The sequence below is a fragment of the Delphinapterus leucas genome, chromosome 6 (assembly GCF_059928025.1).
Source record: "Delphinapterus leucas isolate spDelLeu-1000000601 "Yukka" chromosome 6, BTC_Dleu_Yukka2, whole genome shotgun sequence".
NCBI lineage: Eukaryota > Metazoa > Chordata > Mammalia > Artiodactyla > Monodontidae > Delphinapterus > Delphinapterus leucas.
The window spans coordinates 22,651,089-22,674,573 of NC_143134.1; the positions used below are offsets into that span (position 1 = coordinate 22,651,089).

Genomic DNA, 23,485 nt, shown 5'->3' on the forward strand with positions numbered 1-23,485 from the left:
TCACAAAAAAATATAGAATTAGTTTTTTAAATTATCAGTTTATCATAGGTAGGATTCATGTTGAACACGGCTTGATGAATGGCTCTGGGTGCCTGTAGGCACTGTCAAGTATCCGTGTAGCCATGTGCATTGTCTGTTAGGTAACTCCTTAGAAGTGGAACTGCTGTCAGCAGGTTAGATAATTTTACACGTTTGTTTAGATAAGGATAAAGTGGCCTCCAAAAGAAGGCTGGACGATTTTACCTCACACCGAGAGTCCACAAGTGTGCCTGTTTCCCTACACCTTTGCCACATTAAACTTTAATTCTTTGCTAGTCTAAGAAGTAAAAATGGGGCACCACAGTGCTGTGGTTTTGATTCCTCGGTGCCAGTAGAGATTTTCAAGGATCCATGAGATTTCTGAGACTGGGAGTGGATGACCAGGAGACCCCAGATTAGGCAGCAGGGGAGGGGGCAAAAATACAAACAGTAAAAGAACTGACAAAAATCTTACACAAATTCTTTCAGACAACATAAGAGTTCTTCAGTAGATTCTAAGCCCAGCATAACCCTAATAGTGAAACCTGACAAAAACATTTGAAAAGAAGAAAAATATTAATACGTTTCAATATCCTTCCTAAAAACAGAGGCAGAATTCCTTAACAAAACAAATAGTAAACTAAATTCAGGAATATTTAAAGAAGAAAACATGCCATGACCAAGTGGGTTTAGTCACAGGAATAACATCTGAAAATGAGTCAGTGTTTTTCACTGTGCTAACACCATGAGGGAGAAAAACTATATGAACAGCTTAACAGATGCAGAAAAAGCATTCGACAACTCTTAACCTCCCTGTCATGCTAAAACCTCTCATTATATCAGGGCAGAAGAGACCTTCCTCCATCTGATGAAGGCCACTTCCTCTTGGAGTCACATAGATTAGGGTAACCTAGAAAGGGGTGTGAAGGGATGTTCTGTAGTAATGCTGATTTCCAGGATCTAGATAGAGGGTTTGGGTTTCCCAAGTGTATGTGTTTTTAAAAACTGTTTGAATGGTACCCTTAAGAATTGTGCATTTCTTTCTTTGTAAATCTTAACACTGAAAAAAACTGTAAAGAAATATGGAGCTCAAGTTACTGACAATGCTGAAGTATTGAGTTGCAGACGTGAATTTCATCATAAAAATAAGACACATAGGAGAATGGACAGAGGGATAGATAAAGAAAGAAATATGGGGCTTCCCTGGTGGTGCAGTGGTTAAGAATCCGCCTGCCAATGCAGGGGACACGGGTTCAAGCCCTGGTCCGGGAAGATCCCACATGCCGTGGAGCAGCTAAGCCCGTGCGCCACAACTACTGAGCCTGCGCTGTAGAGCCCGCGAGCCACAACTAGAGAAAGCCCGCGTGCAGCAACGAAGACCCAACGCGGCCAAAAATAAATAAAAATTAAATAAATTAATTTTAAAAAGAAAGAAATATGTGATAAAGCAAATATAGCAAAATATTAGTTACAGAATCTAGGTGGTGAGTATATGAGAGTTTACCGTACAGATCTTTAAACTTTGTTGGATGCATGAAAATGTTCATAATAAAACATTGAGGGAGAGCTCCTGTGAGAGGAGAACCAGGAAAGAGAGGAGGGAATAGGACTGTGAAGGCAGGGGAAGGAGATTCCACCAACTTGTGGGGAGTCAGAGGAGGCCCAGCCTGGGGAAGGGACAACTTAGAGGACATATGTGGGCTTAGCTGTCCCCAAATGCTTGACAGACTTTTCTGTGGAAGAGAGCTGCATTTTATCTTTTTTAGATCCAGGCAGTTGAACTGGGCTCAACGTAAGCTGTTTCCATCTTAACTGTGTTTTTCTTTCTTTCTTTTTTTCCCCTTAATTTCACTTTCTATTTTGTCACTCCCAGGTTAAAGCAAAGTTGCAAAGACTATACAACCCCCCCCTTTTTCCTGTACCATGTGAAAAATAGCTGCTGATATGAGGAGACTCATCTCAAAACCCTGTATTGCTATTTCTTCTTCCTCTATGTGACTCATTATGTGGAATGCTAACAGCTTCCTTTCCAGGACAGCTTGTCCAGTTAAAGCCAAAAGTTCATTACTCAACTGTGATCCTGTATCCTGATTTTGAAAAAGTGTGTGCATAGTATGACTCATTTGTGAAAATGCGTGTGTGCGCGCACGTACGCTCACGTGAGAAAGAAAGAGAGAGAGCCTGAGAGTATTACACATATGGTCAAATAGAAGAAGTAAAGACACAAAATAATGCATGTTTTCTCTAACTGGGGGGATCCCTGTGGTTTCTGTATTCTTATAAAAAATTTTTCCTTGCCCATGCTTTCTGGAATAAACATTTTATTTTATTATAAGAGAAAGGAATACCAGGAAAAACATTTATGTGTAAGTTACTTGGTAGCACAAAAGGCCAGGGGACAAACATGAAAAGAATGAGAGTTTATAGCTGGAAGAAAGGCCCCAGTTCTGTTTCGTTTTGCAGGCTGTGGTCAAGGGACTGTGGGATACATCCTGGGAGGGATGAGAGTCTGCAAGCCACTCATGCCTGTCCCTGCTTTGTCTCCACAGATTGCGGCTGCTTCAGCCATGCCCATAAGGCAGGAAAAATTTCACCAGCAATTAACTGCCCCGCAGGGATTGAAACGCAGCCTCTCAGGGAAGTTGTGTCTACCAGGTACATTCTAAGACTGATCTCCAACCCTTACCGCACCCTTATCTTCATGTCCTTCTGGTCTTCTGATTCCTGCAGTTCCCGGCTCTTATTCCACAGGCATTTACTGGAAGTCTTCCATGTGCCAGGCGCTGTGCCAGTGGAGGGCACGAGGCCCCCGCCCTCCTGGAACCCTTCTCCTAGGATGGTACCCAGACAGATGGACAGATATGACAGTCAGAGAGATGAGATAGAAACCGTGAGGATAATTGAGTGATGGGTGGGACAGAGTCGGGGTTGGTGAGGCCTCCTGGGGATGGTGACTTTGGTGCAGAGAGCCAGGTAGAGTGCTCCTAAGAGGGCCCCAGGAACTGTCACGCCAGGGGGCAGGGCTGGGCTTGTTTGAGCAAAGCTAGGGGGCAGCTGGGGTGAGTGGAGGGTGGAGAGGTCACTGGGACAGGTGGGAAGAGGCCACAGACCCTGAACACTGTGAAGGGAGCATGAGTTTTATTTTTTTAGTGAGGTATTAAAGTAAGTAAAAATCTCACTGTTTTATATTGATACATGTTGAAATGATATTATGTTGGATATTGCCTCTTTCTTTTTACTCTTTAATGTGCCAACTATGAATGTGACTTTTATGTGTGGCTTGTAATGTATTCCTGTTGACCGTACTGGTCTAAGGTATGTGGTAGATGTAGAATCAAAAGATTAAAGCCAGGTCAAGGAGAGTTCCCTGTGTGGATTCCACTGATGGCCGAAAGAGGCAGCCCTGTCCACACTGCCAGCCTCTGGGAATCCTGTGGGGATTTACTCACCAGCTTTTCCCTTCCTTCCCAGGGTTCCATATGGAGGAAGCCAGTGGAGATTGTACGCCGTGCACGGATAAGGTGGATTACACCAATTATTCAAACACCCTGTCTTCTTGCTTACTCTGTAAGATTTGCAAATCAGGTACAGAACATGTCCCCATGCCTACAGTTGGGTGATGAGATGGGATTTGAATGGAACGGGAAGTCAGAAACCTGATTTCCAGCCCAGCTAGGTCTTCATCCTACCCTGTCTTAGGTCAGTAAAATAAATGAAAACAGAAATTATTTGTATAACATATGCCACCTGGTAGGGAAGTCTTTCAGAGCATCAGTTGGAAGGGGGGGAGTAATGTGTCCCTTGACAGAGGGGCTGGTTAGTGACAGCATGGGAGGCCTGGGTGAGTGGGACAGGGCTGGGTTTGAGCTGTGTGGCGAGTCTGGCTCTGGGCCGGGCCCCCGTGAGCCCTGTGACTTCTGCTCCAGGATCTCAGCCTCTCTCATGACCAGCTGGGCCAGGTCCTCTCCATCCAGAGTGTCTCATATTACACCCTGCCCCACCCCCACCCCGGCACTTGCTCCTGATTTGTGATCTAAAACCTTTTTCTTCCCAATCCTGATGTGATCTGTAATGACGCATGGTCCCTTTCATATGCCTCTATTGGTGACACGTGAACAGTGGCTGTCCTTTGGATGGTCTGTGTGTGTTGCTGCAGAAAATGGCCCCCAAGTTACTTCCTGAACTGAGTAGAACTGAGTGGGTGGGGATCTGGGTGGTGAAGAATGGTTGAGAGACACGTGAGGGAAACACACCCCCAAAACCTTATCTTTGGTCTCCAGGGGAAGAAGAGAAAAGTCCATGCACCTCAACCAAGGACACTGAGTGTCAGTGCAAACCTGGCACTTTCCGTAGAGAAGATGCACCTGAATTCTGCTACAAGTGCAGAACCCGGTGAGACATGGGAGCCTAGGGGGCTCCCAACCCCCAGAGACCCCCAGTTTCCTTGTACCCCTTTCTCCGGTTTCCATGCAGCCCCTCCTACCTCCTCAGGGCTCCCTTGTGCCTGTGGGGTCTCCTGAGCATGCAGCAGCCCCTCCTCATTCCTCTGTGTGTCCTTCCCCAGGGCCCCCTTCCCACACCTCCTCAGAAGGAGCCTAGAAAGACAAGTGTCTACCACAGACAGAAGTCATAATGAGGCCATATGTGTGCTCCTTCAAGGTTCCCATAAAACCCGAGCCAACTCAGCTGGCCTCACATCCAGCCCTTGTTCCCCAATAAGATCTGAATCTTTCCTATTTGGGGATGTAGGGGCCAATAGTAATTAGCTCTTCTCTGATGCTCCAGTGCTGGCTGTGATTGGTAGGAAGAGTCAACAGGTGGAGGACAAGAGGATCCTTGTATTAAAGCTTCACTGGAGGATGAGGCTTGGCTTGTGCCCAAACCCTTCTGACCCTTGACTTGGATGAGATGCCCCGTCCCAGGGGCCCAGCTCCTGAAGGGGCAGCTCTGAACACTCACCAGGAGCCCTGGGGCCTGAAGTGCACAAGCCCAGATCCTTCTCCCACCCAGCAAGGGGTAGTGAGGGGACCCAGCCCTGCCGACAGGAGAAGTCCATCCCTCCTGCACTGTCTTGTCAGGGTACCCCAGGTGGGAGTTTTCTCCGTCTTTCTCCTCATCTGGCCAGCTTTCCCTGACGGATCCCCTCCATGTCCTCCCTGTGTCTGTACCCAGGTGCCCTGATGGGATGGTCGTGGCCACGCCCTGTAGCCCCTTCAGCGACCTCACATGTGTGGACCGAAAATCAGGTACCCAGGCCAGTGGGGAGGCCCCGGTTCCTGGTGAGACAGTGACCATGCGCCCAAGACTGTCCACCACTCCCTCTTCCTCCTCAGACACTTCACAGCTGGTGATCAAAATTGTAGTTGGACCATCTGTCTGTGTCCTGCTGCTGATCGCGTATATTTTCTGGCGGTTCTACAGTCAAGGTGAGGTTCTGGGAGGGAAGGGGGAGGTGCTGGCCCCCTCCTCCATCTCCCCAATCCTCCTGTTCCTCCTGGCTTGGCTCTGATCTTGTTCCCCGGGATCCCCCTCCACCTCCCACCTCACCTGCTCCTACGAAGCCGGGATCACATGAGTCCCCCATCTCAGCTGACGGTCCCCTCTTCCCCCTGGCCAAGTATGGTGGGCAGGGAGCAGGGTCAGTTCTTAATGTCTTTAGGACCCCCAGCCAGGGCAGAGAGGTGGTCAGCACCTTGACTGGGTGACAAGAGTCAGGGGAGAGGGTCGTTCAGCAGAACCCCACAGAGATTTTACGTGGGTTTCATTTTCCCCCTTCTCTTCTCCCTCCCCGAGGGTTCTCCAGATTTGGAATGGCCCGCTCCCTGTCACCAGGCCCGGGGCTCCTTGTTCAGTGTCTGAGCCCCCAGCCCACACCCTGTCCCTGGCACTGTCCCTGGGGAGGGAGGTGCTGCAAGAGGGCGCTCCCCACGGCTCAGGTGGATGCCTCTTCTCTTCTAGGTCGTGGCGTGGACCCTAAGTGCCTGGACAAAGTGAGTTGGTTTCTCCAGGACCTGGTGGCATCAGGCCCTCAGTAACTGCTTGGCCCTGGGTGGACACGGTCCCCAATTTGTCCTGTGCTGTTGTCCCTGGCTCTCTCAAGTGGCCTAGGAGCTCTGGGCTGACAGTAGGAGAGCAACTGGCCTGTTGAGAGCAGCTCTAAGGCTGGTTGGCAGTGCTAGCCCTGTCCCTCTTACTGCTTGTGAGACACCCTCACCCCATAACCCTGGTTGCACGCTGGGGCATGGAGGGTGTCAGGAAGGGGTGCTGAAACCCCCCTTAGCACAGCACTAGGGTCCAGGTGCCATCAGCAGAGCCCTGGATGTGCTGAGTCTGTACCCACCTGGGGGGCACAGCATGGGAGTAGGTGGGGAGGCAAAACCCACAATGTCCCCCGCAGACACTACATGGATCTGTGGGTATGGATTCCTGAGTCAGCTCTTTGCCTTCCCAAGGTCCTCTTCTGGCGCTCACATCCCTTAAGAGGTCCTGGGGCTCTGGACAATGCCCACAACAATATGCTGATCAACAGAGATTCGCTGATTGATCTGGTCCCTGAGCAGGAGGCAGAAGAGCAGGTGAAGCCGACAGATGCCACGGCCCAGTCCCAGGGGGAAGCAAAGCGTCTGCTGGTGAGTGTAGTGCCCTGGCCCTTCTGCTTGCCCAGGACTGTGGTAGAAACAGGGAAGGGCCGATGCTGGTCAGGTCTCCTGTCCCATGGGCAAGTGGTGATGGAGGGAGATCATGGTCATGGAGGGGAAGGGAGCCCACCCCCTGCTATGGTCGACTGGCAGCTCTTATGCTACTTATCATCTCACTTGTTCTCATCACGTTCCTGGTGTCTAGAACAGCCAGAGTGGTCCCTCCCATGATTGTTCAGTGATGGAATTAAAGCTACATGATATTTTTCTGTGTGATTGTTACATGCTTTTAAGCCATTCCTCATCACGTTAGGAATTTCACATTTATTTCAAAATTATTATTAAGTTGAATCTATTTGAAAATTAGTATTTGTCTCAATGAATAGACATATTTGTGGGGTGGCTTCCTAGTAGAAGTAGAATCTCTTTGTCAACGTATAGAAGTATTTTTCACTGTACACACACACACACACACACACACACAGACGTTTGGGGTCATATCATTTCAATAGTTTTGATATGACATTAATATATTTCTTTTTTGGTAACAAGCAAAAAACTGACTTAAACTTGTATTTCTTTTGTTTTGATTATTTCGAGATGATTGTTGTCTTGTCTGGTAAGAGTCTTTCTAAGCAGACATGCTCTTGTGCCCATGAGTACATGCATGTGTGTTTTTTCATTTGGTTTAGTATTTTAATGTGCAGAATTTTATATATTAACTAATTAAATCTGTCGATACATTTATTTTTCATTGCTCAGAGCTTTTAAAGTCCTTCATCGGGACTTCCCTGGTGGCGCAGTGGTTGAGAGTCCGCCTGCTGATGCAGGGGACACAGGTTCGTGCCCCAGTCCGGGAAGATCCCACATGCTGCAGAGCGGCTGGGCCCGTGAGCCATGGCTGCTGAGCGTGCGCGTCCGGAGCCTGTGCTCCACAACGGGAGAGGCCACAACAGTGAGAGGCCTGTGTACAGCAAAAAAAAAAAAAAAAAAAAAAGGTCCTTCATCAAACAGAAGATAAAATTCTCTAATTTCTTAGGTAGGCTTTTAATTTTTTTTATTTTTATTTTTTGGCTGTGTTGGGTCTTCTTTTCTGTGCAAGGGCTTTCTCTAGTTGTGGCAAACGGGGGCCACTCTTCATCGTGGTGCGCGGGCCTACCAGGGAAGCCCAGGTAGGCTTTTTTAAAATGATGTGATTGGTAGCATAGAGCTTGTAAGCTAAATGGAGGTACTTCCCTGGTGGTGCAGTGGTTAAGAATCCGCCTGCCAATGCAGGGGACATGGGTTCGAGCCCTGGTCCGGGAAGATCCCACATGCCATGGAGCAACTAAGCCTGTGTGCCACTACTGAGCCTGCGCTCTAGAGCCCACGAGCCACAACTACTGAGCCCACGTGCCACAACTACTGAAGCCTGCACACCTAGAGCCTGTGCTCTGCAGCAAGAGAAGCCACCGCAATGAGAAGCTCGCACTCCACCACGAAGAGTAGCCCCGGCTCGCAGCAACTGGAGAAAGCCCGCATGCAGCAATGAAGACCCAACACAGCCAAAAATAAATAAATAAATAAAATTTAAAAAAAAAAGTTAAATGGAATTTATTTTGTGATAAATAAGATATGAGGCGCTCCCTGAATTGTTCTGAGTCACCATCTCATTCCTTATACTCGATTTAGCTGCTAATTTTTTGAACCTTAATTTATAAATTAATCTAGGAAGAACTGAGATCTTTTAGATATTCTGTATTTTTCTTATGAAGAGAGGTAGCATTTTCAAGTCAAGGGTTTTATAATACCTCAAATAGATGTGTGTTTTTCTTTGGCAAATTTCTCCTATTTCTTGTTGAGGCTGCGTCTTTGTACTACAAGTGTTCTGTAACCTTATGAGTTTATCTGACTCTTATAATTCTTTATATAATTTATTATCTGCTACAATTTTTAACATTCATCCATCCATACATTCACATTTAAGTATTGTTGCTAAACCATTAGAGTTTTGTAAGAATACAATCATATATCAAATAATGACTATTCTGTCTTCTCCCTTCAAATATCCTACATTGTGTTTTTGTTTCACTTATGGCTGCATATGCCAGAATTTCAGAACAATGTTTGCCAGGCTCAGTTCTGGAACCCAGGACCCCTGATTAAGACCAAGGCTGTTCTCCACTGTGTTTTACAGGAACCAGCAGAAGCTGAAGCGTCTCACACGAGAAGAAGGCTGCTGGTTCCAGCAAACGGTGCAGACCCCACTGAAAGTGAGTGCTTTCCCCGGGCACTGGGGCAGGAGTGGAGGGAGGAGGGACAGTGTCCTAACTGCCGTCCCCATAGCTGTTAGGGCAACTCAGAGCAGGGATGGCTTGTCACTGGACCTTCGGGACTCTAATTCCCTCTCTGACCCTCTTCTTCTCCCCACCCTGCACCCCTCTGTCCCCTAACAGTGTCCCCTAACACCTCCCTGTCCTTCCCTGCCCCCCATCCTCCCTCCTCCCCTGTTGCTCAGGGCCAGGTTGGCCCACCCTGAGGCATCTAAGGGGCTGTGCCGTCCAGCAGGGCACCCAGGGGCCGCAGGAGGCTGTGGAGCACCTGACCTGTGGCCAAATCTGATGAGCTGTAGTGTAACTCCATACTGCACTGCAAAGAATTGGTAGGAAAAAGGACTGTAATATGTCTCATTAACAGTTTGTTGTATATTGATTACATGTTGAAATGAAAATTTTTAGAATATATTGAGTTAGTACCCTATTTTATGAAAATTAGTTATTACTTGTTACTTTTTACGTTTTTCAGGGTAGCTGTTAGAAAATATAAATTTGTATCCGGGGCCCACCTTATGTACCTATGGACGGTGTTGTGCACTACATTTCACACACGTCTCATTGAATCCCCAGTACAGTCCCGTGAGGTGGGTGGTGTTGGCTCCGTTTTACGGGTTAAATTCTTGCTCCGAGTCTGTCCCCATCTAGCTCTGCCACAGTGTCAGTCAGCGAGGCCGAGCTGGGCGTGAGGCCAGAGACCTTCCTCCCTCCAGGCCCTTGCTCTGTCCCAACTGCAGAGGTGGCAGCCAGGTGACCTCACTCTCGTGAGAACGGCAGGTGCCCTCCTCTGAGGTCTGTTGCACCACTGTGTCCCGCCCTCTGTCTCCTACCACAGACTGCCTTCTCCCTCCATGACGTCCATCTCCCCTCCCTGGTGGGCCCTCATTCCCCGCTTAGGGCAGGACTCTCTGGAGACCTGGACTCCCTGCAGTGCTTTGGGCACAGGTGAGGCCTAGGCAGTGTGGCCTGATTCTCTGCTGATGGGAAGCATGTCAGGGACGCAGAGCAGCAGGTTCACCAGCAGGGGGCGCTCCTCAGCTCCCACCCTGGGGTCTAGGCCTGACTGAGGGTCCTCTGCCCTTTCTGAAGCCTGTCCCAACTCTGTCTCTCTGACTTTCCCTCAACCTAGGTCTGAGACTATTCTTCGATTACTTTGCAACCATCGTGCCGTGTGACTCCTGGGATTTGCTCATGAGGAAGTTGGGCCTCACGCAAAATGAGATCCTTCTGGTCAGAGAAGGGGTCCGGGTCCCTCGGGATGCCTTGTATGAAATGCTGGATACTTGGGTCAGCAACAAGGGACGGGAGGCCTCAGTCAACACCCTGCTGGACGCCTTGGAAAAGCTGGGGCAAAGATTGGCAAAGGAGACAATTCAGGACCACCTGCTGGACTCGGGAAAGTATGTCTATGAAGATGTTGAAGCAGGCTCTGCTGTGTCCTGAGTGTTTGAGGACCTCAGCCTTTCAGTTGAAGACACTTTTTTATCCTAATAGACTTGCACCTTTCATTTGTATTTGTTATTTGTATGTGTCATTCATGTTGATATGTATGCATTTAATGATGTGTAACATAATACACATCATTAAAGTGCAAACATATTGTGAATCCTCGTACTTTTATGTTTATATATATATTTATATAAGTGTAGAAAAAAATTTTGGAACTATACTTTCTAGGTTGTTCATGTGGGTTACCTGGATGAGAGCTGGGAATCAAAAACGATTAGAAATACAAAAGGAGGAAATTCCCTGGCAGTTCAGTGGTTAGGACTCTGCGTTTTCACTGCTGAGGTCCCAGGTTCAATCCCTGGTCGGGGAATTAAGATACCAAAAGCTGCGAGGCAAAAAAAACCAAAACAACAACAACAAAAAGCACAAAAGAACAAACACAAAACAACAACAACAACAAAAGCAAAAAAAAAAAAAAAAAAAAAAAGGAAAGGAGAAAAAGCCCACTGTGGGGAGAGCACTGATAGCATCTTCTCCCTCAAAGGAAGTTTGGTCACTTTTGGATGCCTGGTGACTTCTCCAGGGCCCACTTTAAACATGTCAATTGTATAGCTGTGCGACTATTTACATTTTTTATAGGTAGGAGTTTACAACTGAGCAGAGGGTGAGGAGAAGTGGCATCCATGTGCAGCCCTGCATCTGGTGTCCGTGAACTGGGCTGTCATGCCTGGGCCTCCTCCTGTTCATCTGAATTGTCTATATAAAGGATCTCATGGCCTTCTGCAGAAGAGACTCACACAAAAATACTAGTTCTTAAATACTGTGAGAATTGACCTAAAATGGCTGCTACATTAAGGTTTGGTCCTTTTATTGCTTTTTAAAAATATCTTTCTGCCATTAAACCCTTCTCCATAGTGTTCCAACTGCTGCAGGATAATTTAATGGTGGAAGCAATTCTCAGGGGTTTTTGGTCTATTCCATCTCAAAGCTTTGTGTGTTGTCTTCCCTAAGGTTGATGTGGCTAATGTGGCCAAACCTGGAATTGCCTGAATTTAGGCACATCAGGATATAGCATGTGGAGTCCACTTGAGTTTATAGAAGGGCCGACCCTGTGGTCTTGGTGCTATATGCCCCTGGCCCTGATGTCCCTCCCTTTTCTGGAAGTCAGGTGTTTCCTGCCTTTGCTGTTCCTTCTGTGCAGGACACTTTGCCTTCATCTTCAGTGGGAAATATAAATGGATTCTTGTCAATCAAATGTTGGGTCACTTGTCCCTTTCTCAGAAGACTTCCTTGAGTGCCAGTCTAAAGTATTAGCCTTGCCAGTGTCTGTCAGCTATATTCACTTGTTCGCATGTTTATTGTGTGTTTTACCAATGAGAATATTTAAGAAACATGAACTTGCATCCTATATTGCTTTATGCCAATGCAAATATGATACTTTTGAAGTTTTACTTGAAAATTGGATGTCTGTTCAAGTGTCTTCTCAATGAGAGGACCCCTTCTTGAAGATTTTGTTAGAAATATGAAGCAATACAAGAAATATCATTAGGTACAAAATACTCATGTGTTTATGAATTTGTGACCAAATTATGCAATGTTATATTTAAAATTTTATAATTTTATATAAATATGCATTTTTATGAATTCGTGACCAAATTAAATATGCAATTTTATATAATTTTATGTGTGATTTTCTCCTCCATCCTCCTGTCCTCCTGTAGAACAGTGCTGAGTGACACAGGTACAGGGGTGTGTGTTCTTGCTGTGTGACCCGCTCCATCCTTCTCCCTTTTATGCCTCGGGCTCAAGCTCGCCTTGCATGGGTGTGTCTCCTGCTCTGACTCTGGATTTCTGGGCGCCAGGTTCCTGGGGGACTGGAATCCAGCTCCTCCTCCCTGCCCTTCCCCTGGGGGAGGACCCCAGCCTGGCCCGGCTTCCCCACAGCCTCCCCAGGTGATGTCTCTGGGCCACACCTGGGCCTGCTGGGCTCCCTTGACGTGCAGACCGGCTCTGACAGAGCTGCTGGGAAGTGGGGTGGGGCCCTGCTTGCTGGGGTCATTCTGTGACCCCTCACCTGGGGGCCTCCTGCAGCTCCTGGGCCTTTCTGTGCCTGCTGGCCTTTCTGCATCCTCATCAGTGGGCCCAGTGGCTCAGCCCTGCAACCTCATGGAGCCCCAATTCCCTTGCCATTGGACTTCAGGCCCTGGCTCTCCCACCCACCAGAGTTCCTGGGAGGCCCCATGGTCCCACCCCTGTCCCCTTCCCCAGAGTGAAGGTGCTGAGTGCAGAGCTGCACACTCCCTTGGGCCCCCCTCCTGCCACTGCCCCTGCCTGTGAGTTATTACATATTACATCAGGATTGGGAAGAAAGATATTTTAGATCACAAATCAGGAGGAAGAGGTGAATTTATAATTACTTTAAAATAAATTCTTGAAAAGAAATTTCCTGTATGAGGCCCTTGTATCGAATCATCTGAATCGTCCTTGAACTGGGCAGTCTGATTGGGCCTCCATCTGTTTCTGTGTCTGTCAAAGTTTTACTGGAGCCTGCGGGGTGAGAAGGTGAAGGTGTTAGGGGCGATATTCCATGGTCAATAGGCTTTCTTTCACAGTCCACTTGGGATGAACCTGAGCAGTTTTGCAGGATACGTAAAAGCCCGTATTACTAGAAATTACTCTAAAACTTAGTGTTTTAAAAACCTCAGCCTTTATTACATCACCATTTCTATGGATCAGGAATCCAGGCCCAGCGTAGTTGGGTTCTCTATTCTGGGTCTCACAAGACTGGGGCTGCGGTCACCGCAAGACCTGAGTGGGGAAGGACAAGCTTCCAAGCTCACACACAAGGTGGTGGCAGGATTCAGTTCTTGGGGGGCAGTTGGCAGGAGGCTACCCTGGGTCTTTGTGCTGTGAGCCTCTCCATAGGGCTGCACACCACATAGCAGCTTCTTTCATCAGAGTGAGAGAGCAGGGAGAGACTGGGGGGAGTGTCAGGGTGACTGAAGTCACCGTCCTTCTACCCTGATCTTGAAAGAGACGTCCCACTACTTCTGCTGTTCCATTTCTCAATATTTTGTTTGAAACCCTGACAGATCTGAGATCCTACTAGTGAGTTAACAAGTTACCTTGCCACAGTTATATACGGGAGTCCTTGTGTGTCTGTGTAGACCTGGGTAGCATGTATGTATTTGTATCCATGTATACATGTGTATATGTATGTATACAAACATACATGCTAGCAGACTATACACACACCATCACGTCGTGCAATTTCTGGATCAAGGATCAGACTGTTTAGTTGCCAAGCAAACTTAGCCCCGGTTACCCAAGCCCCAGGTCCCCATGGAGTGAGGGGGTAGAGGCAGACGTACCTGAGCACGCAGTGGGGTTTATGCCACTGGAGAGGAATCCCATATCATGAAACTCAGAGCTTATATAGATGGTTGACACACCTGCGCCTGCTCTCCTCCTCAGTAAAAAAGATCATATACTTTACTCTGCAATAGAAACAAAGTCTCTTGGAGGAGAGAAGCCTAGAATGTGAGCACATGCCCCTGACAGGGAGGGGACAGCCTCTAAATCCCTCCAGGGAGGTAGCCAATCTCTACCTTCTAAGGCATGTTTACCACTCAAAGAGCCTTTAAACAAAGTAGCCCACAATCTTTGCTCAGAAAGCTTAAACTTTAAGCAAATCCGAAAAATGTCATCATGTCCATTTTATACATGCAAAACAATAGTATGAAAGGCCAGAAATTCATCCCAAGTAGTAAAGAAGATAACCAGCAAGCACACAGCCTCACGGCCTGGATGTTAAACATTCACTCTGGAATTTCATGAAATACAGATAAACTTCTAAACCCACACTATCTTGAGATTGGACAAATAGAAAACTCATTTTCAAAAATAGATTTCCACGAAAGCGTTAAGTGACTTTTCACCCACCCCTTTCCTGTGTCCTGAGTCATCTTTGCCATTTTTGGATTCCTCATACCCAGGTTTTACCATCTCTCATCACTTGTCTGCTGGTCTTCAGGTTTCCTCTTTCTTCTCTGTCCTTGTGGGCGCACCTCATGCTCTCCCTGCTGAATCACTGCAAAAGGTCTTTCATTTTGACAGCTGTCTCTCTCCTCCACTTACTCGTATAATCCTGTAGGAGCTCTGGAATCTTGCTGATCCAAACCACTTCCCAGGATTTCCACCCCTCCCCATGCCTCCCCCTGGAGAGTGTCCAAACAATGTCTTATTAAGTGGCTTTTGCTCCATTCTCTGAGTCACTGAAACCATTTCCACACAAATGACCATTTTAATCTACGTATTAGCCTAGTTAAATAATCATGGATTATAGAAACATATGCACACCAAAATGTTTCTTGTAGTATTATTCAAATGTCAAAAACTTCAAAATAATTAAAGTGTTCCCAATGGGATTCTGGTTAAATTACTGGTGTTAACACTCATGCAGTATGTTAGGGAGTTATTAAAAGTAATACTGTAGCAAAATAATTAATGAAATGAAAAAAATGTTCGAAATATGTTAAGTGGAAAAAATAAGATTATTAATAGTATTTACATGTGGTGGTTTTAAGACAGGTGCACAAATTCTTTGATATTTTTCTTTCAGAAAAAAAAAAAAAATCTGCCTGGATGACAGATCATCCAGACAGAAAATTAATAAGGAAACACAAGCTTTAAATGACAGAAAAGACCAGATAGATTTAATTAATATTTATAGGACATTCCATCCAAAAACATCAGATTACACTTTCTTCTCAAGTGCACACAGTACATTCTCCAGGATAGATCACATCTTGGGTCACAAATCAAGCCTCGATAAATTTAAGAAAATTCAAATCGTATCAAGCATCTTTTCCGACCACAACACTATGAGATTAGAAATCAATTACAGGGGAAAAAAACGTAAAAACACAAACACATGGAGGCTAAACAATACATTACTAAATAACCAAGAGATCACAGAAGACATCAAAGAGGAAATAAAAAAATACCTAGAGATAAATTACAACAAAAGCATGTTGATCCAAAACCTATGGCATGCAGCAAAAGCAGTTCTAACAGGGAAGTTTATAGCAATAAAAGCCTACCTCAAGAAATAAGAAAAATCTCCAATAAACAATCTAACCTTACACCTAAAGCAATTAGCGAAAGAAGAACAAAAAACCTTCAACGTTAGCAGAAGGAAAGAAATCATAAAGATCAGAGCAGAAGTAAATGAAACAGAAACAAAGAAAACAATAGCAAAGATCAATAAAACTAAAAGCAGGTTCTTTGAGAAGATAAACAAAACTGATAAACCTTTAGCCAGACTCATCAAGAAAAAGAGGGAGAGGACTCAAATCAATAAAATTAGAAATGAAAAAGAAGTTACAATGGACACCACAGAAATACAAAGCATCCTAAGAGCAACTCTATGCCAATAAAATGGACAACCTGGAAGAAATGGACAAATTCTTAGAAAGGTATAACCTTCCAAGACCGAATCAGGAAGAAACAGGAACAGACCAATCACAAGTAATGAAGTTGAAACTGTGATTAAAAGTCTTCCAACAAACAAAAGTCCAGGCCCAGATGGCTTCACAGGTGAATTCTATCAAACATTTAGAGAAGAGCTAACACCCATGCTTCTCAAGCTCTTCCAAAAAATTGTAGAGGAAGGAACACTCCCAAACTCATTCTATGAGGCCACCATCACCCTGATACCAAAACCAGACAAAGATGCTACAAAAAACGTAAATTACAGACCTATATCACTGATGAATATAGATGCAAAACTCCTCAACAAAATACTAGCAAACACAATCCAACAACACATTAAAATCATACACCATGATCAAGTGGGATTTATCCCAGGGATGCAAGGATTCTTCAATATATGCAAATCAATCAATGTGATGCACCATACTAACAAATGGAAGAAAAAAACCCATATGATCATCTCAATAGATGAAGAAAAAACTTTTGACAAAATTCAACACCCATTTATGATAAAAACTCTCCAGAAAGTGGGCATAGAGGGAACCTACTTCAACATAATAAAGGCCATATATGGCAAACCCACAGCAAACATCATTCTCAGTGGTGAAAAACTGGAAGCATTTCCTCTAAGATCAGGAACAAGACAAGGATGTCCATTCTAGCCACTATTATTCAACATAGTTTTGGAAGTCCTAGCCATGGAAATCAGAGAAGAAAAAGTAATACAAATTGGAAAAGAAGAAGTAAAACTGTCACTGTTTGCAGATGACATGATACTATACATAGAGAATCTTAAAGATGCCACCAGAAAACAACTAGACTAATCTATGAATTTGGTAAAGTTGCAGGATACAAAATTAATGCACAGAAATGTCTTGCATTCCTATACACTAACAACGAAAGATTAGAAAGAGAAATTAGGAAACAATCCCATTCACCACTGCAACAGAAAGAATAAAATACCTAGGAATAAACCTACCTAAGGAGGTAAAAGACCTGTATGCAGAAAACTATAAGACACTGATGAAAGAAATCAAAGATGACACAGAGAGATGGAGAGATATACCATGTTCTTGGGTGGAAGAATCAATATTGTGAAAATGTCTATACTACACAAAGCAATCTACAGATTCAATGCAATCCGTATAAAATAACCAGTGGCATTTTTTACAGAACTTGAACAAAAAATCTTAAAATTTGTATGGAGACACAAAAGACCCTGAATAGCCAAAGCAGTCTTGAGGGGAAAAAAATGGAGCTGGAGGAATGACACTCCCTGACTTCAGACTATACTACAAAGCTACAGTAATCAAGACAATATGGTATTGGCACAAAAAGAGACATATAGATCAATAGAACTGGATAGAAAGCCCAGAGATAAACCCACACACCTATGGTCAACTAATCTATGACAAAGGAGGCAAGGATATACAATGGAGAAAAGACAGTCTCTTCAATAAGTGGTGCTGGGAAAACTGGACAGCTACATGTAAAAGGATGAAATTAGAACACTCCTTAACACCATACACAAAAAAAACCTCAAAATGGATTAGAGACATAAATGTAAGACCGGACACTATAAAACTCAGAGGAAAACATAGGAAGAACACTCTTTGACATAAATCACAGCAAGATCTTTTCTGACCCACCTCCTAGAGTAATGGAAATAAAAACAAAAATAAACAGATGGGACCTAATGAAACTTAAAAGCTTTTGCACAGCAAAGGAAACTATAAACAAGATGAAAAGACAACTCTCAGAATGGGAGGAAATATTTGCAAATGAATCAACGGACAAAGGATTAATCTCCAAAATATATAAACAGCTCATGCAGCTCAATATTAAAAAAAACACACAACCCAATCCAAAAATGGGCAGAAGAACTAAATAGACATTTCTCCAAAGAAGACATACAGATGGCCAGGAAGCACATGAAAAGCTGCTCAACATCACTAGTTATTAGAGAAATGCAAATCAAAACTACAGTGAGGTATCACCTCACACCAGTTAGAATGGGCATCATCTGAAAATCTATAAACAACAAATGCTGGTGAGGGTGTGGCGAGAAGGGAACCCTCTTGCACTGTTGGTGGGAATGTGAATTGATACAGCCACTATGGAGAACAGTATGGAGGTTCCTTAAAAATCTATAAATAGAATTACCATATGACCCAGCAATCCCACTACTGGGCATATACCCAGAGAAAACCATAATTCAAAAAGACACATGCACCCCAATGTTCATTGCAGCACTATTTACAATAGCCAGGTCATGGAAGCAACCTAAATGCCCATCGACAGACGAATGGATAAAGAAGATGTGGTACATATATACCATGGAATATTACTCAGCCTTAAAAAGGAATGAAATTGGGTCATTTGTAGAGATGTGGATGGATCTAGAGACTGTCATACAGAGCGAAGTAAGTCAGAAAGAGAAAAACAAATACTGTATATTAATGCATATATGTGGATCCTAGAAAAATGGTACAGATGAACTGGTTTGCAGAGCAGAAATAGAGACACAGATGTAGAGAATAAATGTATGGACACCAAGGGGGGAAAGTGGCGGGGGGGCGGTGTGGGGATAGTGTGATGAATTGGGAGATTGGGATTGACATATATACACTAATATGTATAAAATGGATAACTAATAAGAACCTGCTGTATATAAATATAAATAAAATAAAATTCAAAAAAAAGGAAAAGAAAATACTGTCCTCTTCAAACCATAATTTATACCTTCAGTACATTGCGTGTTACTAAGTAAAGTAACCTTACGCATCTTTGCATTGTGAAAGAATACAGATATCTACTCAGTGAATGGATGAGGAAAATCTCTACCTCCATGGCCTGAAAAACTTATATTTTGTCTATATCCACAACTGATATTTTATGTATAACTTAGGACTTCTTAATGTCGTTGAATAAAGTTTTACAGATTACTAAAAAAAATAAAAATAAAAAAAGGAACAAAATTGGGTCATTTGTAGAGACGTGGATGGATCTAGAGACTGTCACACAGAGTGAAGTAAGTCAGAATGAGAAAAACAAACATCATATATTAACACGTATATGTGGAACCTAGAAAAATGGTACAGATGAACCATTAGAGACAGAGATGAACCAAATAGAGACACAGGTGTAGAGAACAAACATATGGACACCAAGGGGGGAAAGTGGCGGTGGGGGTGGGGGTGTTGGGATGAATTGGGAGATTGGGATTGACATATATACACTAATATGTATAAAATGGATGACTAATAAGAGTCTGCTGTATAAAAAATAAATAAAATAAAATTCATAAATTAAAAAAAAAGGTACACAGTGCAAAAGAACAGATGGTCAGTGTGAGCCAAGAGATGGAAATTCTAAGAAGGACCCCAAAAGAAATGCCAGAGACAAAAAACACTTTAACAGAAATGAAGAATGCCTTCGGTGGACTTATTAGTAGACTGGACATGGCTGAGGAAATAATCTCTGAGCTTCAGGTTACCTCAGTAGAAACCCCCAAACTAAAAAGCAAAGAGAAAAAGACTGAAAAAAACAAAACAAAACAAAACCCAGGTGAGACTATCCAAGAACAGTGGGATAACTAAAAACTATAACATAAACATAATGGTAATACCAGGAAGAGAAGAAAGAGAGCAAGGAACAGAAGAAATATTTGAGACTATAATGAATGATGATTTTCCCAAATTATTGTCAGACACCAAGCCACAGATGCAGAAGCTCAGAGTCTACCAAACAGGATAAATGACAAAAACTATACCTAGATATATCATATTTAAACTACAGAAAATCAAAGTTAAAGAAAAAATCCTGGAAAAAACCAGAGGAGAAAAAAAAAAAAAACCTTACCTGTAGGGGAGAGAAGATAAGAATTACAGCTGACATCTAGGAACCCATGCAAGCAAAAAGAGAGTGGAGTGAAATGCTTAATGTGCTCAGAAAAAAACCCCACCAAACTAGAATTCTGTACCCCATAAAACTATCCTTCAAAAGTGAAAGAGAACTAGAGACATTCTGGGACAAACAAAAATTGAGGGAATTTTTTGCCAATAGAATTGTATTGCAAGAAATATTAAGATCTTCAGAGAGAAGGAAAATGATATACTGACTCCAAACACATGCATACACCTAAATCTTAAAGCCCTTTACTCCCTACTCTCTGATTTTGATAATGACTCAGCCAGCTCTCAGGTTAGGAAACCTTTCTCTCTCTTACGAAACGTATCTTATCACCTCCAGTGTTATAGTGACCATCTCTCTCAGATCCGTATCTGCCTCCACTTTCCTCTTTCTCACTGGTGCAACCTAACCATGAGGACACAGGCCAAATACTGCTCGGGACAAGTCTGAGTTCACACATCTAGTCCACCATCCACTGAGAAAACAATTTTGTCTTTATCAACAATTATCTTAGTGCTGGTTTGATCAGGGCCCACACAATGAAAACTGGCTCTGGGAGCCTATAACCTGGGCAGTCCCTCAGCATGACATTCACTTGCCTCTGTTCTGTTGCCAAATTGTTGCAGGAGACAGAATGTGGGGCGCGAGAGGACAGTCACATCCCAGGTCTCAGGCGAGTCCCTGGGACGGCCGCCAAGTGTGGGTTCTTGGCTTCAAGCAGGAAAGAATTCAAGAGTGAGCCGTAGTAATGAGAAAGAAGGTTTATTCAGGGAGATACCCACTCCACAGACAGAGTATGGGCCATCTCGGAAGGCAAGAGCGGCACCAGGGTATGGGGCTGTCAGTTTTTACAGGGGTGGGTAATTTCATAGGCTGGTAAGTGTGAGGAATATTCCAGCTATTTGGGGGAAGGGGTGCGGATTTCTCGGAATTGGGCCACTGCCCACTTTTTGACCTTTATGGTCGGCCTTGGAGCTGTCCTGGCGCCTGTGGGTGTGTCATTTAGCGTGCTGATGTGTTACAGTGAGAGTATACTGAGGCTCAAGGTCTCCTGGACTCGTCCGCCATCGTGGACCTATTTGGTTCTAATCAGTTTATGTTGTGCCCTCGGGCTATGTCATTCTTTTAAAGGCTGTGCCCTGCCCCCTTCCTGTCTCGAAACCATCGGTCATATTTCCCACCACCCACGTTAATGCCCTCTAGAGCAGGACAAGAACATCATACTAGCGTTAGTGCAGGCATCTAAGAACCCATGTGCATTCAGGGGAGGCCGGTCTGGAGCCTGCTGAGTAGCCCTGTGCAGGGCCTGTGGGGCATCGGGGACAAGGCATGGCCTTTCCTTTCCGCAGGACAGTTCCAGCCACAGGGAGCTGAGGCAGAGACACAGAGACACCCCCCCCCCACGCCCCTGCCACCTCCAAGGTCGCCAAGGTGAAAAGAGCCTGGAGGGGCTGCAAAGCAGAGGTGACAATGCCACGGGTGGCAGGGACACAGGTGGACATGGAGGGGAAAGTCCACACAGACAGGATCACAGATAAGAACAAGGTCAGAGAGATGGGTGGGAGGGGTGAAGTGAGGGAAGAGGAGGCTTCCTAGTTTGAGGTCAGCCGTCTCTGCTTGAGGGATGCAGGATGTATACATCCTTGGATGTGTGTGTGTGTGTGTGTGTGTGTGTGTGTGTGAGAGAGAGAGAGAGAGAAAGACAGAGAGAGAGAGAGAGAGAGAGAGAGAGAGGGGAGAGAGAGAGAGAGAGAGAGAGAGAGAGAGAACCAAATGTCAGAGGTGACGTAAAGGAAAGAAGGAAGATGAGAAGAGAGGAGGCCCTGTGTTCCAGTTCTTGGGCGGCATAAGACTCCATGGACCCTAGCTCTTCCCAGAGATGAGGGTCAGCTGGGAATTTCCTTGTCTTTTTTTTTTTTTTTTTTGCCTCAAAGCAATGCATGCTTTAGACTCTTCTAGAACCAAATTTGATCCTCACTCTAGCTAGGTTTGTTGGATCAAGAATCAACTCAAACAATCTCCTTTATCCCCTCTAGAGCATACGACCCTTAAAACTGCCTTGCTTATCTTAAATTAAGCTGTAATTTGGTAAACTGACATCAGCTTCAGATCTGTCCTCAAGGTCTTCCTGTGGCTTGAGATCTGATTCTGAGGTTTATGACTTCTTTTTAACTGTGTAAAAAGACCACAGGGTGAGAATCCAGGCATCAGGCTTCTCATCCAGGGCCGGACGCTAAACAGCTACACGATCCTGGGAAGTCACTTCCTTTCCTCTCCAACCTCACATCTACCCTTATTCAGGTAAATAAGGGTAAATGTGAATAAGGGGAAATATGAGGTTGGAGAGGAAAGGAGGTGACTAAATGACCTCTCAGGGACCCTCCAGTGGTGGCCCAGTGCTGCCTGACTGCATGCCTCAGAGACCAAATGTTCACCTGGGGAGTGGTCAGCAGGGGACCCAGTTCCCAACCTTGGGGCTGCTCACCTGCCTGCCCCTCCACCAAAGAGCTGGGGGACCTCCAGCAGGCCACATCTACCTATCTTCGTCTCACATTGCTCGTCGGACAAGGATAATCAGAGATCTTACCCAGCAGGGCTTTTGTGAGAATTCAATGAGTGTCTATGTGTATAAAGAGCTTGGCCCGTGGTAAAAGCTGTATTTCAGTACAAGCTGTCTTTAGTGTAATCATTACTCAGAAAGCTGATTTTAATTAAAAACAAAAAAACAAAAAAACAAAAAACCCACATCCTCCAATAGTAATATCATAACCCAGGGCCTCACCTCTGTCAGAGGAAATCTATAGAGGAATCACATCACAGGCTCTCTGGAGGTGGGGCGAGGCGAGGGTGATGGGATCGCAGGCCATTTTCTTTTGGTTATTTAGGTCCCTGGTCTCACTTCCTCCACAGACGGTGAGCTCCCAGGAGCAGGGAAACATGGAGTCGTTTGTTTCCTTCCCCCAGGGCCCAGACTTTCCCAGAATGAAGAGCTCTTCAAGTATTGGGTTGACCAAAAAGTTCGTTCAGTTTTAAGTAAAAATGAGACACATTGTTTCATTTTCACCAAGAACTTTATTGAACAACATGTTCATTAACCAAATGAACTTTTTGGCCAACCCAATACTTGGTGGGTGAATAACAGCACCCTCCCCAGGACACAAAGGAGGTGAGCCTAGGGTTGGCCTCAGCATCCTGCCTAAGGACAGTTTCCAGGCTGAAGCTCAGGAAGGGACCCGACAGGGGCCCTGTGGCCTCTGTTAAGGGAATGAGAGGAGTTCCAGGAGGCTGAATGCACGGTGAGAACTGGAGAAGAAAAGCTGCCCAGAGAGAGCTCTGGAGACGTGCAGAGGGGCCCATCCAGTGTGTGGGTGAGTGCTCATCTGTGCATGCGCGGGAGGGACCCAGGGACCCACCCCAGGCTGAGAAGAGACCGCTGGAAATCAGCCGGCTGACAAGGATCGAGGCTCGCCCGGGGCTGGCACTGTTCATGCTGCCATTAACCAGAGTGGACAGACTGCATAATAGGGGAGCTGCCTAGATATCAGTGGTTAACTACTGACTAACCCTTAATACTTAACTGAACTCCAACGACTTAGGAATGAAGTTCTTCTAGCTTAACACTGAAATTGTCTTTATATTTTACCTTTAAAAATAAACATTCCT

The 23,485-nt window shown here is 44.9% G+C and overlaps 1 protein-coding gene across 2 annotated transcripts in view; it reads left to right on the forward strand.

Moving 5' to 3' along the window:
- The window catches only part of LOC111185435 (tumor necrosis factor receptor superfamily member 10A), a 35,403-nt gene extending 23,308 nt beyond the window's left edge, over nt 1-12,095 (forward strand). The window contains exons 2-10 of one of the 2 annotated variants that reach the window (XR_016393501.1): nt 2,568-2,673; nt 3,490-3,603; nt 4,299-4,410; nt 5,191-5,444; nt 5,977-6,008; nt 6,471-6,647; nt 8,833-8,908; nt 9,092-9,297; nt 10,098-10,209. Coding sequence is in view for 1 of the 2 variants with exons in the window: in XM_022595050.3 (XP_022450758.2) it covers nt 2,568-2,673; nt 3,490-3,603; nt 4,299-4,410; nt 5,191-5,444; nt 5,977-6,008; nt 6,471-6,647; nt 8,833-8,908; nt 10,098-10,411 (1,185 nt within the window). In the remaining variant the exon portion in view is untranslated. Of the gene's footprint in view, nt 1-2,567; nt 2,674-3,489; nt 3,604-4,298; nt 4,411-5,190; nt 5,445-5,976; nt 6,009-6,470; nt 6,648-8,832; nt 8,909-9,091; nt 9,298-10,097 lie in introns of both variants that reach the window. The other variant, XM_022595050.3, reaches the window with a different exon arrangement.
- Nucleotides 12,096-23,485: the final 11,390 nt, after the last annotated feature.